General features: G+C 43.0%; 1 protein-coding gene across 1 annotated transcript in view; it reads left to right on the forward strand.

The window, feature by feature from the left end:
- Positions 1-16,576, forward strand: part of LOC121859376 (THAP domain-containing protein 2-like) — a 28,752-nt gene extending 12,176 nt beyond the window's left edge. Inside the window, exon 2 of the mRNA XM_042356154.1 lies at positions 14,372-16,576. Within this exon, the coding sequence (XP_042212088.1) occupies positions 14,372-14,732 (361 nt within the window). The 3' untranslated portion in view covers positions 14,733-16,576. The remainder of the gene's footprint in view (positions 1-14,371) is intronic.
- Positions 16,577-17,324: the final 748 nt, after the last annotated feature.

The raw sequence follows: 17,324 nt of genomic DNA on the forward strand, positions 1-17,324 counted from the left end.
AGCAATCCCTCGAATAACGAGTTTCTTACGAGCCGACCTGAACATGTTTGAGCTTGCATTTAGCGGTCCACCAGCTGTAGTATTAGTCCGCCAATACAGTAATCGGTTCTAGGGCTTATGTTCCTTACCATTTTAGTAAATATCAAGAAGTTTATACTATTCAATAATTTTAAAAGTTTAATATTAAATTTTATAGTCATTTTAACAATTATTGAACATAATTGAAGGTAAAGTGACTAGTTTAAATCAACACTGCACTGCACTATATATTGTCAATATGTAAAATAAATTTCAGAATGACCAATAATTGTACAGTACGTATAGTCTGGGTTTACGCGGCTAATTTAACCCGTGGAGGTCCGTGTATACCGCGACATGTGTAAATAAAATAACAGAACATATGGGATTAATTGAAATAGAGACTGGGCGGACCACCAGACTACCCTTTTTCCGACACAATACGTACGTTGTAGTAAAAATAACATCTGAATTTTATGATGGTATGCTCACACAATTAATATTTAAGAGAAATATCAATAATATTAGGTTTTTTAACACTTACGTTAGTAGAAGAGATGGCTGGGCACGCAGGGATGGGGGGTTGGTTCCGAGGCAGAGGGCAGATTATAATTCCAAAATGGTTCACATATGAGATCATGCTCACACAATTAATTTCGTATTGCTGAATTCGAATCTGATATTTGTTTTGTTCTGTCAGACCAGGTTTTATAAAAAAATCAATAGGTACAAATATTTAATATTCCATCACGTGACTAATTTCATATTAATGAATATTAATTGGATGTTTCATTCTACCATCAGACCTACTTTCTTAAAGAATAAAAAAAATATTAAATATAGTAACATTATCACGTCATGCAAGATACAATTTTAAACCTATCACAGATAAGCTCATACAAAATTTTACCAAAAAACATAAGTTCAAATCCTTTATAATGACAAAATATGAAGTTCTAAAAGTGCTTCTGAACTTTACTCTTTCTCTTGTACAGCTTGCTCTCTTCTCGTTGCAGTGTCCAGCAATAGTCGCCCATCATGTTAGGACTGAATTGTCCCTGATATCTGCTCTCCATTATGGCGATATCTTGATGAAATCTTTCGCCGTGTTCATCACTAACGTCTCCAAGGTTACCTGGGAAAAATTCAATATGAGAGTGGAAAAAATGCAATTTCAAGGACATCCTTGCTCCCAATGCATGATAATTCTGAAGCATGGTTGTTACGATTTCTTTGTAGTTGTCAGCACGATAGTTCCAAGAAAATTCTTTGACACATTGACAAATGATTCCCATGCTTTTTTCTCCAGTGGGTTCAATGTCGGTAACGCGCTGTAGTGATATGCACTCCATCTTCTAGCAGGTTACGCTGCTTTAGTCTGGATCCCAAAACTTCAGCCTTTTCTTTTGACAAGTTTAGGTCCCTGATGAGATCAAGAAGCGCTTCTTGAGTAAATAGTTTAGGCCTGGTATTTTCAGAGTCATCCTGGTAGTCGTTTTCCATTGAGGTAGAGGTAGAATCGGAATCACTCAATTCTTGTTCAGTCGGTGGATTTGGGACTGGAAGTTCAGCACTGTGCGGTACTGGTCGGATTGCAGAAGCAATATTGGGGTACTGTACCTTGCCTCGTGTCTTGATTTTTATTCCCTTAATATTTATGAGACAGAAGTAGCAGTCACTACTGTGGTCTTTAGGTTCACGCCATATCATTGGTACAGCAAACGGCATTCCTGAACTTCGTTTACCATCACACATCCACTCGCTCAGGTGGTTAACACAAGACTTACAGGCTACATGAGGTGCCCATTTCTTGTCTTGGTCACCCAAATGACATTTGAAGTAACTTTTGTAGTTCAGTCGAACAGCTTTTGTGATTGGTTTCTTGAGGCTACCAGGAGTGAAGGCATCACATATGTAGCAAAAACTGTCAGCACCGTTCACACACTTGCGACGTTCCATGTTTTGTTAATTTCAGAGTAATTACAAATCAAGCAGGTGTAGATATGCAATATCATGAATCAGCAAACTGAAACAAACAAAAAAGCACAAATCAGGACAAAATAATTGCATAAGTGGAACCAATGAGCATATAAATTACTGTATGAATAGCATGGTACACTAAATATATAGATATGCTGGTTTTGGAAAACTGAGCCTGATACAGCTATACGAATGTCATAATTGAGTTCAGCACATACAATTACACTAGAATCAGACTGTTTTGATCCAGAACCATGAGAATTTTTTTTTTATGTTAACCAGTGATTGGCCCTCACCTGTATCACTTGTATCACCTGTATCACTATCCACCACTCGATGACCTCCTTCACATCAGCATGTGTTAGTTTCTGCTCGTGTTGTTCTGTAACACCTCGCTTCTAACTGACGTCATCATTTTCCAACATCTCGTCCGCAGTCACCTCAGGTTGCCTGATTACCTCCAGGATGTCCTCGTTGGTAGTCTCTGAGAAGCCTGCAGCTCTTAACACTTTGTGCAGCCTCTCTTGCAATCTCCAATGCCACAGCAACAGACTGAGCCTCGCTAGCCACCGCTTGACTCTGCCTCCCACCTGGGATACCCTTCAACACATGCCGCCACACGTGACGAATCGTTGCCACAGATAGCTGCTCCCATGCCTACACCAAGAAAACAACAGCTTTCTTCACGTTGAACAGTTTCCAGAACTGCTTGACTCGCACTTCATGGTCTGCCAAATCTTGTTCGTGATCCTCGACCTCGCTCTCTCTATCGGTGCCACTCTCTAGGTTCTGCAATTCATCCTTGGTATTGGTGAAGTCGTTCAGGAGCCGAAACTTCTTTGCGGAGAAAGCAGCCTTCACGTTGCATATTAACTCCTGATCCATGGGCTGGATTAACGACGTAGTGTTAAGGGGAAGGAAGACCACTTTTACGTTGGGGTGACGATCCAGCAATAGGGGCGAGTGTCCTGGTGCATTATCAAGGAGCAACAAAATGCTGAATGGAACATTATTTTGCTCGCAGAATTTCTTTACATCAGGAACGAAACAGTTGTCAAACCAGGAGGGGGACAGACCAGTGAACATCCATGCCTTCCCTGAGGTTAGCCAGTGGACATTTAACTTGCTCATGTCTATATTCTTGTATGCATGCAGCTTTTTTGGCTTTATGGATTACTGACAACTTCAGCTTACAAGTGCCGTGGGCAATGGTGGTGAACAGTGCGGTGATGCGCTCTTTCTGCATTTTTCGGCCCCGACACTTGCTCGCAGACTTGACTACGAAGGTCTTGGATGGCAATTTTTTCCAGAACAACCCTGATTCATCCATATTGAACACTTGGGCGTCAGTGTACTGTCCTTCCTCCATAATTTTCCGTAAAAATGGGGGAAAATTCATGGCGGCAGCCCGGTCAGCACTTGCTCCTTCACCGACTATCTCAATATTCGTGATCTTATTACATCGTTTGAAACCTTGCAGCCACCCAGCGGAAGCAGTGAAGGGTTTGGGCTCTGCAACTCCCATTTTTCTTGCCACTGATTGGAAGAGTTCTCTCGCGTAATCCTGCATTGCCCGAGTGTCGACCGCCATGTTCCTTCTTGACTGACGAATCAAGTTGCTGACTAATAAACCCTGAGTCTTCAGCAGCACCTTATTGTGGCAATATTTCACCATCGAGGCACCTACAGACTTTGTAATGCCCATGTGTTCTTTGATCTTGCCGGCATCCTTCTTGATCGTGCGGATTGTCGATTCATTCACTCCATATTGTCTGGCCAGATCCACCTGCCTCGTGCCTTTTTCTAACTCCTGAACGATCTTGTACTTAACTTCATAGCTTAAGGCGCGTAGCACCTTCTTGGGCTTGGGGCGGCTTGGGCCAGGTAGTTCAAGGTTTCTCGGGGGTGGTGGGGGTCCAGCAGTCGCCATTGTGGAGAAACAAAAGAACAAAACAGGTTCCTGGGCACAAGTGAGTTTACGCGGAGACCGGAGACAATGAGACTGACGCTCCTTGGGTCATCGCCCTTGGTGGCAGGGCAAGCAAGGTTAAATAGACCAACCACAGCACACGGCGGAGGGGGTGAGTGGGTGGTAAGGATACGTGGCCCAATCACAGTCCGCGACGTCAGCGACCAGCTGCTTGCCGCGTAAATTAAGGAATGTACCGCGTAACTAATAATTGGCGCGTCTGGACAGGTGCAGCGTAAATGACCAAACGCGTATAAAATATCCACATAAACCCAGACTATACTGTGGGAGTCAAGTGGCTGTTTGGCGTGCTAAAAACTAGTTCCCTGTACTGCAATTATGTTAAATAATTGTTAAAATTACTAAAAAATTTAATATAAGACTGAAAATTATTGATTAGTACAACATTCTTGATATTTACTAAAATGGTAACGAATTTAAGCCCTAAAACCGATTACTGTACTGTATTGGCGGACTAATACTCCAGCTGGTGAGCAGGCGAAAACATGTTGACACGATTTCATAAGTATTCTTATGGAAGGTAATTCGTTAACCGAAATTTCGTTAACCAAGGCATTTGTTAACCGAAATTTCGTTAACCAAGGCATTTGTTAACCGAGGGATCACTGTGTATACCAGCTGACTGAACGAAGCTGTCTCGGCTCAAGTCTCGAACCAAGTTCAGCCACGTCAGCCAGTCGACTCAACAACAGTTACAACAACAGAACAATTACAGGGTAGTTACAAAAATGTATAGGCATCTGTTACATTACAGAACAGTAAGCCCTCGCTTAACGTCGTGGTTCCGTTCCTGAAAACCTCGATGTTAACAGAATCAATTTTCCCCATAAAAAATAGATAACATACAGGAGTTATGTTCTCCAGCCTCCCTTTGCCCTATAAAATACATTACATATACTCTGTACATAAATTCAATGGAATTTTTATTTAAAATAGTATATACTGTATTATACATCCAAAAAGATAAACTAAATCATTTTGTATTGTACTCACTGTTGGGCAGAGGTGGAGAGAGTGTGTGGTGGGTAGTGGGGAGGAGGAGGGTGGCTCCTCCCCCCGCTCTGACTGGGTGAGAGAAGGTGATGTGCTGTACATAGTAGTCTGTGATGACGTTATACCGAATCGGCGGAACATTGTCCGAATCATTGATATCTAAAGAGTAGCGACGTTATAACGAAACAACATTGTCAGGGACAACGTTAAATGAGGACTTACTGTACATTACATTATATTACATTACATTACTCTATAACAGTTTAAATACAAGTACAGTGGTCCCTCAGTTAACGAGCACAATTCGTTCCAGAAGGTTGCTCGCTAACCGAAGCCATTGTTTCAATGGAATTTTGGGTAATTGGTTCCAGCTCACCCAAAATCACATACAGTATTACCCTGCCTAACGCGGTTTCACTTAACGCGTTTTATCATATACGCGGTGCCTCGCCAGAGCTGAACTTTCACTTAACACGGATTTTTTCCACATATACGCGGTGAGTGTCCGGCTCCAGACGCTATTTTTAGATTTGCGCCACCCTGCCTGACTGCCTGTTTTAGCTCATAAAATTCATACAAATTACCCGGCCAGAATATAATTTACATTGCTGGAATTCTTATAATTTGGTGATCATTTTGAATATAAACATCATATATTTTGCATTAGACATACAAATTTTAGATAAAAATTTTTCTCAGAGTAACTATGTTATCTTTTGTGCAAAATATATGACATTTATATTCAAAATATTCCTGGTCTTACAAGGAATCCAGCAATGTCAATTATATTATCCTAACTTTAGTTTGAGGTATTATTTATTAAAATTTAGTGGTTATCCCACACATCTCCTTGGGACGGTTGGTGGGGGGTGGGGGGGAGGGAGGGACCGACCGACCATCTGTTACCCCGTGAAGAATTATTTTTTTTTTTATTAACTGAAGATATTTGTTTTAGCTCATAAAATTCATACAAATTACCCGGTCAGAATATAATTTACATTGCTGGAATTCTTATAATTTGGTGATCATTTTGAATATAAACATCATATATTTTGCATTAAACATACAAATTTTAGATAAAAATTTTTCTCTAGGTAACTATGTTATCTTTTGTGCAAAATATATGACATTTATATTCAAAATATTCCTGGTCTTACAAGGAATCCAGCAATGTCAATTGTATTATCCTAACTTTAGTTTGAGGTATTATTCATTAAAATTTAGTGGTTTTCCCCCAAAAATTTCTCTGAGAGGGAAGAGCCGGCAGTGTAGTGTGAGAGGGGGAGGGAGTTGAGTCCATTATTTGAATGGACATTAACTTGGCGACTGTATTTCTCTATTTCTCTTAAGTATTAATTGTGTGCATGTACCATCATAAAATTAAGATGTTATTTTTACTACAACATAGGTATGTGCCTTGGAAAAAGTGGAGTTTGGGGGTCGGGCCGGTTTCTATTGGAATTAATCCCATATGTTCTGTTGTTCACTTAACGCGGGACCCTCTGGGTTCAATTGACCGCGTTAAGTGGGGTACAACTGTACAAACTAAAAATAAATGCAGTAAAGTACACTTACTTTGAGGTGTGCATGTAGAAGGCTCCTGGTTGATGATGATGATGATGATGATGGGAATTTGAATGGGGGTGGAGGAGAAGGGAGAAGAGAAGGCATTGGGGTGGAAGGGAAGTCACCCCATTCTGCCATTTCACCCATAAGATTTTAGTTCACTTGGTGTAATTCAAGATTATTTTCTTTAAATCAACACTGCACTGCATTATATATTGTCAATATGTAAAATAAACTTCAGAATGACCAATAATTGCACTGTAAAAACGTAAAAATAGTTTATGTTCAAGAGAGTTTGAAGCAAGATGCTTCCTCCTCTGAGCAGGGACACACACTGGCGCCATTTTGGGTGTGTTGAATGGCTGTTTGGAGCGCTAATAACTAGTTCCCTGTACTTCAATTATGTTAAATAATTGTTAAAATTACTAAAAACTTGGAAAATTATTGAATAGTACAACCTTCTTGATATTTACTCAAATGGTAACGAATTTAAGCCCTAAAACTGATTACTGTATTGGCGGACTAATATTACAGCTGGTGAGCAGGCAAAAACATGTTGGGAAAAATTCGTAAGGAATTTGTGAACCAAAGTGAAGAATTTTATGGAAGGTAATTCGTTAACCGAAATTTCGTTAACCGAGGGATCACTGTAGAAAACAATGTGTAGTTATTCTTGAGTCGCTACATCAGTCCCCTCCCGACGATCACTTCTAAGGGAAGTGATGCGCCGAAACCGATGAGGCGGTCTCACCACATGGACGGACCTCGTCCGCAGACATGAGCATAGTGGTGGCGTAGTCGCTGGTTCTGCGGTGCTTGCGGAGGCTGTGTCGGTCAGCTTGCTTATGCTGGGGCTGGGAACATTCGCATCCTCCTCAATGTGGGCCGGCTTCAGTTGTTCGATGGAGACTGTGAACCAAACCTCTTGGCGGTCGATCGTAAAAAACTTAGACGACCGACGGAGCACCCTGAAGGGACCATCATAGGGGTGTTGCAGTGGCGGTCCAGGCCCCATATGCCGTACGAAAACATGTAATGCATCGTCCAGTGCCTTGTCGAAGAAAACCTGCGTCTGAGAGTTTTGTCTTGGTGGTATAAGGTGCAGAGACTGGTGTAACAGCACCTTTGCATTATATAAATACTCACCCAAATGTATAACACCAAATTATTCACTAAGTTATTCAACAATGACTCAGTAGTTATTCACATTATACACGTTGAGTTTGTAACTCTCAGAGGGCAGGCGAGGTCAACCTCACTAATCAAACACCTTGCCCGCTCCTCCCTTCAAGCTCAGAGGAGATAGCAGAATCTTACCACTACTCAAGGGGTGAACACCTAACTTATGTGTTCATATATATAAGTGTACTCAAGACACTTCCCTGGAGAGAATTAACAATACATTCTCTCCTAAACTCAGGACTGTGTCTATAAACTCTTCAACAATAAATGAAAGCCCAGAAGAAGTGTTGACATCAGCCCTGCTACTTAAGAGTTCCAGAACTTAATTAAAACAATTGTGTGTGATACCCAAAAATAGCTATCACACCGGATACAGTCGTGGAGTGTCTCCACGTACGAACTAGGCTATGACGTTGGAGCAGATGTGGAGGCCTGAAACTCTCCAGGGAGGCACAAGGCAGAGCTGTAGACGAGCTTAGCTGCTGAACAGCCCAAATCGGTCTTAAGGGCTGACCTGATTCCTTGGAGAACGAGCGTCAGATGCCCGGTCCAATTGCTTGGTGTCGACTGGGCCATGGTGGCTGCCTTCAACTGGCGTTGAAGTTGCTTAACTAGCCCGTTGCTTGCTGGGTGGTAAGCGGTGGTGCGGATGCGGGAAGAGCCGAGCAGTTTCATCAGTTGATGCCAAAGCTCGGATTTGAATGGCCTGCTGGCCTGCCTCTATCGGTCGTCACGGTTGAGGGCACCCCGAAGCGAGCAACCCAACCAGAGACGAAAGCCTTGGCGACTGCTTATGCGGTGATCTCGGTGATGGGTACTGCTTCCGGCCAACAAGTAAAGCTGTCGACGATCATTAGAAGGTAGTGGAAGCCTTCTGATAGTGGTAGCAGTCCAACAATGTTAACATGGACATGGTCAAAGCAAGCTGATGGTGGCAGAAATGTACCAACAGGAGACAGTGTGGCGTTAGATTTTAGAGCTTTGGCAGGCCGTGCACGCCTTGGATCAGCGTTGCACGTTGCTGTTGATGGAGGGCCAGACGTAGCGCTGTGTGACGAGTCTCTGCGCTGACCAGTTGCCAGGGTGCAAGAGCAAGTGCAGTGACAAACAACTGTCGGCGCATATCCAGGGGAACTAGTTGACGGAGTCGGTCGGTCGATGCTTTGCCGTTGGGTAGAGAAATGTCGCAAAGCTGGAGCGCCGTATCCACGGCCTGTAGCTGCTGTATGTCGATGTCGCATTGTTAAGCGTCGGCAAGCAGCATGAAGTCCAGTTTGGAGACGTTAGAGTCATCAGCTGAGAGTGCAAAAACCACAAGAGGGCATCGGCAACATTATTGTTTTTTCCCTAGATGTGGCAAAAGTTAGCCATAAACTGGAAGATAAAATCCAGGTGCTGTTGCTCCCTTAGTGAATGCCGACCCGAGGCGTTAATGGTAGCAGACATGAGGGGCTTGTATTGCCTCTGTCGTCCAGAATTCGGCTCTCATCACTGTCATATCTTTCTTTGGTACAAGAGCGTAGAGCGGGCAAAGTAAGGCAGCGCAGTAAGGGACAAAATGGTGGTAATATGCCACGAGTCCCAAGAACCACCTGAGCTGCTTCTGCATTTGAGGCATTGGGAAAGCGGTAATGGTTTCAACCTTATCGTGCAGGGGTTTTGTTCCGTGCTGCAAGATGTGATACCCCAGGACCGAGAGCTCGGGGACGCCAAACTGGCACTTTTCCTTGTTGATGATGATCCCGTACTGGTGGAAGCGGTCGAAGATCTGGCGAAGATGCTGCAAATGCTCCTCCTCAGAACGGCTGGCCATGAGGCAGTCATTGACGTAAGAGAAGATGAATGGCAGTTCTCTCAGCACGTTATTGATAAACCGCTGGAATGTCTGACTGGTGTTCCTCAGGCCGAACGGAAGCCTGGCGAACTCCTACAGGCCGAAAGTAGTAGTTACAGCAGTTTTACAGATGTCAGCTGGGTTGATGGGTATCGGGTTGTACGCCCTCATGAAGTCTATCCTCGAGAAGATGGTGGCTCCAGCGAGATTGGCGGTAAAGTCGTGGATGTGTGGGAGTGGATAGCAGTCGGGGACTGTCACCACATTGAGAGTGCGGTAATCGCCACAGGGGCGCCAGCTTCCGGGCTGTTTTTTGGGCACCATGTGAAGCGCCAACAACCAGGTGCTCTTTGATGGGCGGACTATGCCCAGGCTGAGCATCTGATTGAACTCCCTCTCAGAGATGTGGAGTCTGTCTGGTGCCAGGCGCCGAAAGTGGGAAAAGACTGGCGGGCCTTTGGTCTCAATATGATGGATCACTTCATGTCCGAGTGGCAGAGGGCTGTCACTGGAATACGTCAGACGGAAACTCCTCCAAGAGCTTGAGATAAGAAGATATTTCTGGTTGGTCGGCTGTGAGTCCCAGAGATGCAATGGTGGTTGGCTGCCCGCAGATGCAGCGCTGGGTGGTTTGGTCATAGATTTTCTGGTGCTGCATGTCGATTGAGAAGCAGTAATGCTGCAGGAAATGCATGCCTATGACGGAGAAACCGACATCAGCTACTAAGAACTTCCACGTGTATCATCGGCTAAGGTTGAGATCCAGTGTGACCGACTTGGAGCCTTAGGTGTTGATGCAGGTGCCGTTTGCTGCCAATAGCTTGGTGGTTGATGTGGGTGTTGCTTGGCCGCTGAACTTCGGCAGGACACCGAACTGCACTTCAGTGTCTATCAGGAAGTGCATACCGGTACAGTGATCCGTGAGGTGGAAGAGGCAGCCAGGTTCTGGCTCCCGGGCAGTTGCCTCTCACACAACCTGGGCGACTCGTTTCCCGACCAGGAGCAGGGCAGTTGGCAACGGAGGGCCCGGTCACCAAAGCGACGATGGTAGAAGCAAAGGTTGTTGGACTGGCCTGACGATCTGTGGCATGCAGGCGAGGGCGATCGGCTTCGCTGCTGGTGACGCTGCCTTGAATTTCTGCTGTGGCTGTCTGGGCGGTGTCGACATTCACAGGGAGGCCGTGACGCTATCTGGATAGAATTAACAGCTTCGATGAGAGCGTCTAGTAGATAGGCTGGCACTGTGACCGGCTGCCGGTTTTCCTCAGGCTGCGGGGATGGCAATGAATATTCTGGTGCCAAGGTAGGAGAGGTTTGCGGTGCTGGCGTCTCGGACGAGACACTGGCAGTCACTGAACTAGGCGCTTCCATGAAGCGGTCAGCAGACTCCACCATGACGTCCAGTGAGGTGTTCTCTGGAAATATGGAGAGCGCTGCCTGAACGTTGGCCGGCAAACACTGTAGGAACAGCAGTCGGAAAATGAAGTCTTCCGGTGTGGTGCCGGTGGTGGAGAGCAAATGGAGGAGGCTTTGCAGGAGCTGGGACGGCTTGTGGTCACCAAGAAATTCGTCCCTCAACAACTGCTGCATACGCTGCCGAGAAGATGCGCTCAGCTGCGCCCATAACGCCAAGCACAATTTCTCGAAAGGGCCCGCTGCCGGGGGCGCCGTGAGGCTGTCACACACTTGCATGGCGACAGTAGGTGGTAGCATCGACATGGCATGGTGGTACTTCATGGCAGAAGCAGTTATGTATTCGGCACACCATGAAGTAGCTGTTGAGCTGCAGTAGCCAAAGCTCCGGGTCGGAGCCAATGAAGGCTGGAGCAGCAGGACGTGCGACGGTAGACAGCATGGCAGAGTCGTCGGCAGCTGGAGCAGCACCGGATGCAATTGGTACCGACATAGTAACAAGACAGTCATCTTTTCGGTCACTCCGAAGTCACCAATGTAGCACTGGATCCAGGAAGAAAACTCAGGCTACGATTACAAGTTTATTTGTGTGGCGAGGAGAACTGTGCTCGAGTGCGGAGCGAGAGTGAGTGACTGTTCCGAGGCCGCTCACGAGTATATATACCAGCTGACTGAACAAAGCTGTCTCGGCTCAAGTCTCGAACCAAGTTCAGCCACGTCAGCCAGCCGACTCAACAACAGTTACGACAACAAAACAATTACAGTAGAAGTCCAAAAATCCGGACTGCTTGGGGATTGGGTCGGTCCGGATTTTCGGATTTTCCGGATTCTCAGGCAGTACTTTTAAAATTCAAATTTCAGGAGAAATAAAGAAGAGATGAACAGGTACATTTTGATAGTTTATTCATTAGCAAATATAGCATGCTTCATTTATCTAAAAGAGCAGTTTTAAAGATAAAGCTGTGAATTCTAAAATTTAATTTTTTGCCTTTTTTATATCATAAATTGTAGACTTTTCAATGTTATATGTTTCCATTAGAACAGTATTGCTCACACCACGTTCTAGTTTCTTAATTATTTCAAGTTTGTCACTCAATTTCAACGTGTTCTTCTTTCTCTTCACACAACGAAGTTTATCTACTTTAGGAGCCATTATTATGGGCTTTTACAGTACTCTGTAAATGGAAAGAGTAGGACTCAAAATTACATACGTTGTCACAGTTTGATTGCTCGTTTTAAAGTGGCGACCGCGTGATCGCTGTGCAGCTGTGGCGCTCACGCATGCACACATACACACAAAAGCCAGCTAAAAAAAAAAAAAAAAAGTTAAGTTTGAGTTTTCGAAAAGTCCGGATTCTCGGGTGGTCCGGATTTCTGGCATCCGGATTTTTGGACTTTTACTGTACAGGGTAGTTACAAAATGTATAGGCATCTGTTGAGTTACAATTACCTTAAAAAATATTGATACCCTTTAGTTTTTTGCATGATATTCTTACTAAAACTTATTTCAAGGAAGAATGAAACACATTTACAGACTTAAAATGTTTTATTCTACCACTATTCAGTACGTAGTCATATTACCCTTACATTTTATTACCAGTTGAAGTTTTATTGGCATGAATTCTGCTAACATTTGAAAATACTCTCCATCCATCTCAACTCCCAAATGAGCTTGATTTCCTCCTGTAGCCCATGTACAGTTTATGTGTCCCATGTTGACTGCTTCATCTCATGCCATACATTCTCGATGGGGTTTAAATCTGGTGAATTCCCAGGCCAGTCCAGCAATGAAATAGCCCTTTCATGAAGCCAAGTTGTCACACTTTTTGACCTGTGACACAGGGCACTGTCTTGCATGAAGAATGTGGACTGGTGAAGTCGATAATAATCCCCAAAATATTTCTACAAGACAGTCTTGCAGCGGTCAGAGTTCATTGTTGTGTTTTGGGGGAGGAAATGGAGGCCAGCATGACCAAGTTTCCCACTGAATGCTCCCCACACCATCGGGATGTTTCACGGTTTTAATGGTGTAACGAGGATCGTACCGGCTGGTGTTGGTGGGCCTTCTGACTGTCCGTTTCCCTGCAGTCAGGGTGCAAAAGTGCTTTCATTAGACCACATCACAGAATTTCATTGTTTTTTGCTCCATTGCTGGTATTTTTTTTTGCAAAAGCAAGCTCCTGACGGCGCATTTGGTCCGTGAGAAGTGGTTTTCGTGTAGCTTGATGGGAAGGCAGATGAAGTTCCTTCTGAAGGCGTTGTTGAATTATTCGTTCTGATACGTTTTGCAGGGGGATGGGGTGTGCTTCCTTCAATTGTGATGCACTCATATTAGGATCTCTCATTATCTCAAGCCTCAGTAGTGAGTCAGTGCATTTGGAGGTTTTCCTAGGTCTTCCTGGTGATAATTTCCTTGGTGGAATAACGTTGGCGGGAAAGTTGCGTGTTGATCGCTTGAGCCTCTTAATCGTTGTCGTTCCTTGTCCTGTTCTCCTTGAAATTTCTTTCACAGTGACTTTTTCTCTAGCAGGACAAGGATTGGACCCTTCTCTGCCTCAGACCCTTCTCTGCCTCAGACCCTTCTCTGCCTCAGACATGTTTTTGGGAACCATGAATATAGTTTTGAATGAAAATTTAGGGATAATTGTTGGTGTGTCTTAATTTGCATTCATCAGCTTGGTGAGCGAAAATTAACGCACACCCTGATCGATAACAAGTGGGGCACTGGCCAAGTTTCCCCCACTTCTATTCACACAGGAAACACCGTAGAGTTGCCAGATGTTATATATTCCCGGTCCATGATAAATTTGGCGGGCTGCTTTTCTCGCGGTGAAAGCATGTACAGTATATAAACACAACTAATTATGCAGAGGAGATCAATATTTTTGCAGTCATGGTACATTACATTACTCTATAACAGTTTAAATACAAGTAGCAAACAATGTGTAGTTATTCTTGAGTTGCTACAGAGGTATAAAGGGTGGGGTTGGCATCAGCCTGACAGATTGAAGCCAGCGACCTGACTGGCAGTCATCTTGCTGTAGGCTGCTGCTCTCTGGTCAGGTCAAGCTTGCTCTCCTCACGTCCCACACACTTTCAACATGCTCAGTACTAACTTGGCAGTGAGTGTTAGAGTTTGTGGTTGCGATATCTACCCAGCAGTGATTGGGTATTCTGCAATGCCTACCAGTTGCATTGTATTTGGGTGCAATGAAAGGCCTAACAAGAAGTCTGATCCATCTATTACATTTCACCAGTAAGTTAAATTTAAATTTTGTTTTTAATCTGCTTCCCTGAACAAATGTGCTTGATAATAAACAGGAAGGACTTTCTTATATACACTCATGGGATGAAAGAGGATTAATATTACATATCGATATTAATCTTTTTCACAGGCTGCTGAAAGACACGTGCAGAAGGCAAATATGGGTTTTAGCTTTACTAAGAGACAACTACACACCAGGCAAACAAGCACGTCTCTGCTCTAAGCATTTTGCCCCTGAAGATTTTGACAGAATTTCTTTGTCTTGCATCAGACTACGAGAAAATGCTGCTCCTAGTATATTTGAGGCTTTTGCTGCTCACCTGCAGAAGAAGACAAATAACAGGAAGCCCCCCAAAACTCAGACTGTTTGTGAGCCTTCTCCTTCTGAAGCTGCAGCTTCCACTGTTAATGTAGCAGAAAATCACCTAGAAGCTAATTTAACAAACTCTCCAATGAAAGTGATGAAGAGGAAATTAGAGGAAAACTTGTGAAGTCTTGGAAAAAATAAAACTTTTGCAACAAAAAACACGACGACTGAAAAAGAATAATGCCGACTTGTGTTCGTTGATTAGTGTATTAAATTCATAAGAAAAACTTTTTATACTTGTCTGCTGCATCCACGAACGCTGGAAAATTGGTACAATACAGTAGAAGTGAAACCCAGATTTACCAAGGCATCATTCAGTGCACTCGAGCAGAAGGTCGAGAAATCCACAGACGAAACTTCTGGCAATATTTTTTCTTTGGTGATGAATGAAATGGCTATTCATCAGCATGTTGAATGGGATGGCAAAATATATCGCAGGTTTATCGACATGGGGACTGAACTATGTGATGATTGCTTGGCTGTAGCTAAAGAAGCTCTCACTCTTATGCTAGTGTCATTCAAGTCTACTTTTTAGTTAACAATTGGATATTTTTTTATTAATGGACTTTGTGGTAATGAATGCAGCAATTTAGTTTTGCTGGCTTTGAACAAACTTCATTCAGTTGGAGTGAATATTGTATCTCTAACTTTTGATGGTGCAGCTCCTAATTTAGCTATGATGAAAAATCTTGGTTGCAGCTTGAATCCTGAAAATATAAAGTATGATCCTCCTGCTACAGGCAAGCCAGTGTGCATTTTTCTTGATCCATGTCATATGTTCAAGTTGTTAAGAAATTCTCTTGGCGATCTAGGTAAATTTTTTGATGCAGAAGGTAATACAATTGAGTGGCAATTCATTGTCAATCTCCACCAGTTACAGGAAAAAGAAGTCTGCATCTCGGAAACAAGTTAAGAGCTTTACATATTGAATACGTGAAGGGAAAATGATTGTAAAATTGGCCGTGCAGTTACTTGGTGACTGTTGCCAACTCCCTCCAGTTTTGTTTGGATGAGAAGATACCCGGATTTCATGGTTGCCAAGGAACAATAAAATTCATACGAACACTCAATGCACTGTTTGACATCATGAATTCTTGTAACTTGTGTAGTTACGGCTGGAAGCGCCCTTTGCAAGCAAATGATAATTCAGAGGTAATGAAGTTCAGAAAGTGTACAACAGTGTCTGGTTTCCTTAACATTACTGCCTGATAGCTGCCTATTGTTCAATCCAGAAGAAAAACAGGATTTATTGGACTCCTTGTTTGTTGCAAAAGTCTGCAAAAAATTAGCAAAATGTTAATTGTTACTTCAAAACCACTTTTGGATTACTTCTCAACTTACAAAATGAGTCTGGATCATATATAAATATTTTTTGGCAAAATTAGGAGTATGGGAGGGTGCAACAACAATCCCACGGCTTGGCAGTTATCAGCAGCCTACAAGAAGGTGTTAACTCGCAATAACTTTGAAGAAGTGACTCGTGGAAATTGCTTAGCTTTAGAATCTATCCCAATTCCAACTGCCTCTAGTAATTATCTAAAGGATCTTAATGCCAATGTTCCAATGAGCAATTTAATTAACTCTTCTCTTGATATAAGCAGGGTCTTTGAGCAAGATAACATTTATCAATATGAGGAGTCTGTTGTGCTCTCAGAAGAGGGAAATGCTAACTTAGTTTAATCTAGTGTGGTCCCTCCTTGTGCTCAGAAAATAGTTGCATATATAGCTGGTTTTGTCTCTGTGAAACTTAAGAAATCTTTGAAGTGTGAAGCATGCCGTAGTGTACTATTTACCCAAAAATGTGGATGGATGAAAATCGTGCATTAATCACTATAAAAGCCAAAGGGAATCTATCATTTCCGACTAAAGATGTCATTGCTATATGTTGCTTATGCAAAAAGGTATTCAGAGAAAAAATATTGCTTGCCAGTAAAATACACCCCTATGCAAAACTGTCAACCTATGATTGCCACAAAATTGTAATTTAATAATAATAATAACAATAATAATAATAATAATAATAATAATAATAATAATAATTGACGGTTTATTGAAAGAACATGGCAATCGGAAGGCTGAAAATATACAGTTGCATAATTGGGGAATGGGTCTCCTGATTGACAAATAATATACAAGTAACATAAGTGATACAAATATGATATATAATAACTAGGTGGGGAGAAGGTTATACTTCAGGTCATTTCAACAGTGACAGTAAAAAAAGGTAATACAGTACAGATATTGACTGGAAGTGAATACACTGGTTGATAACAAGTTATCGATAATTTTTACAATGGTTGGGACTGGGCTGTTCTTATAGTGATCAGTACATGCTCGTGTGGGCTGGATGCGGTTGTGGTGTCGAACAGCAATTCGCTGACAAGGGATCTCGGGTGGTAGTAGGAACCGGTGTCAAGGATGATGTAGAAGCTTCTCACCAAATTTGCAGATGAGGTCCTGGTGATGATCAGAGAGAGCCGAGAGGGTCAGTGTCAGGGCCGGATTCAGGAGTGGGCAAAGTGGGCAGCTGCCCAGGGGCCTCCACATATTACAATATTTTATTTATTTGTTTATTCATTTGGATTATTTTTATTTTCATTCTTTAAAATTCATGTTTATCTATTCCATCACGTAAAACTACATGTATGTTCAGCAAGAAGCGTGATAGAAATTAGGCTAGCTACTCCTTGAAATTCATGAATACCTGGTTTTCCTA

This window comes from Homarus americanus, unplaced genomic scaffold (assembly GCF_018991925.1).
Source record: "Homarus americanus isolate GMGI-L3 unplaced genomic scaffold, GMGI_Hamer_2.0 scaffold7626, whole genome shotgun sequence".
Lineage (NCBI taxonomy): Eukaryota > Metazoa > Arthropoda > Malacostraca > Decapoda > Nephropidae > Homarus > Homarus americanus.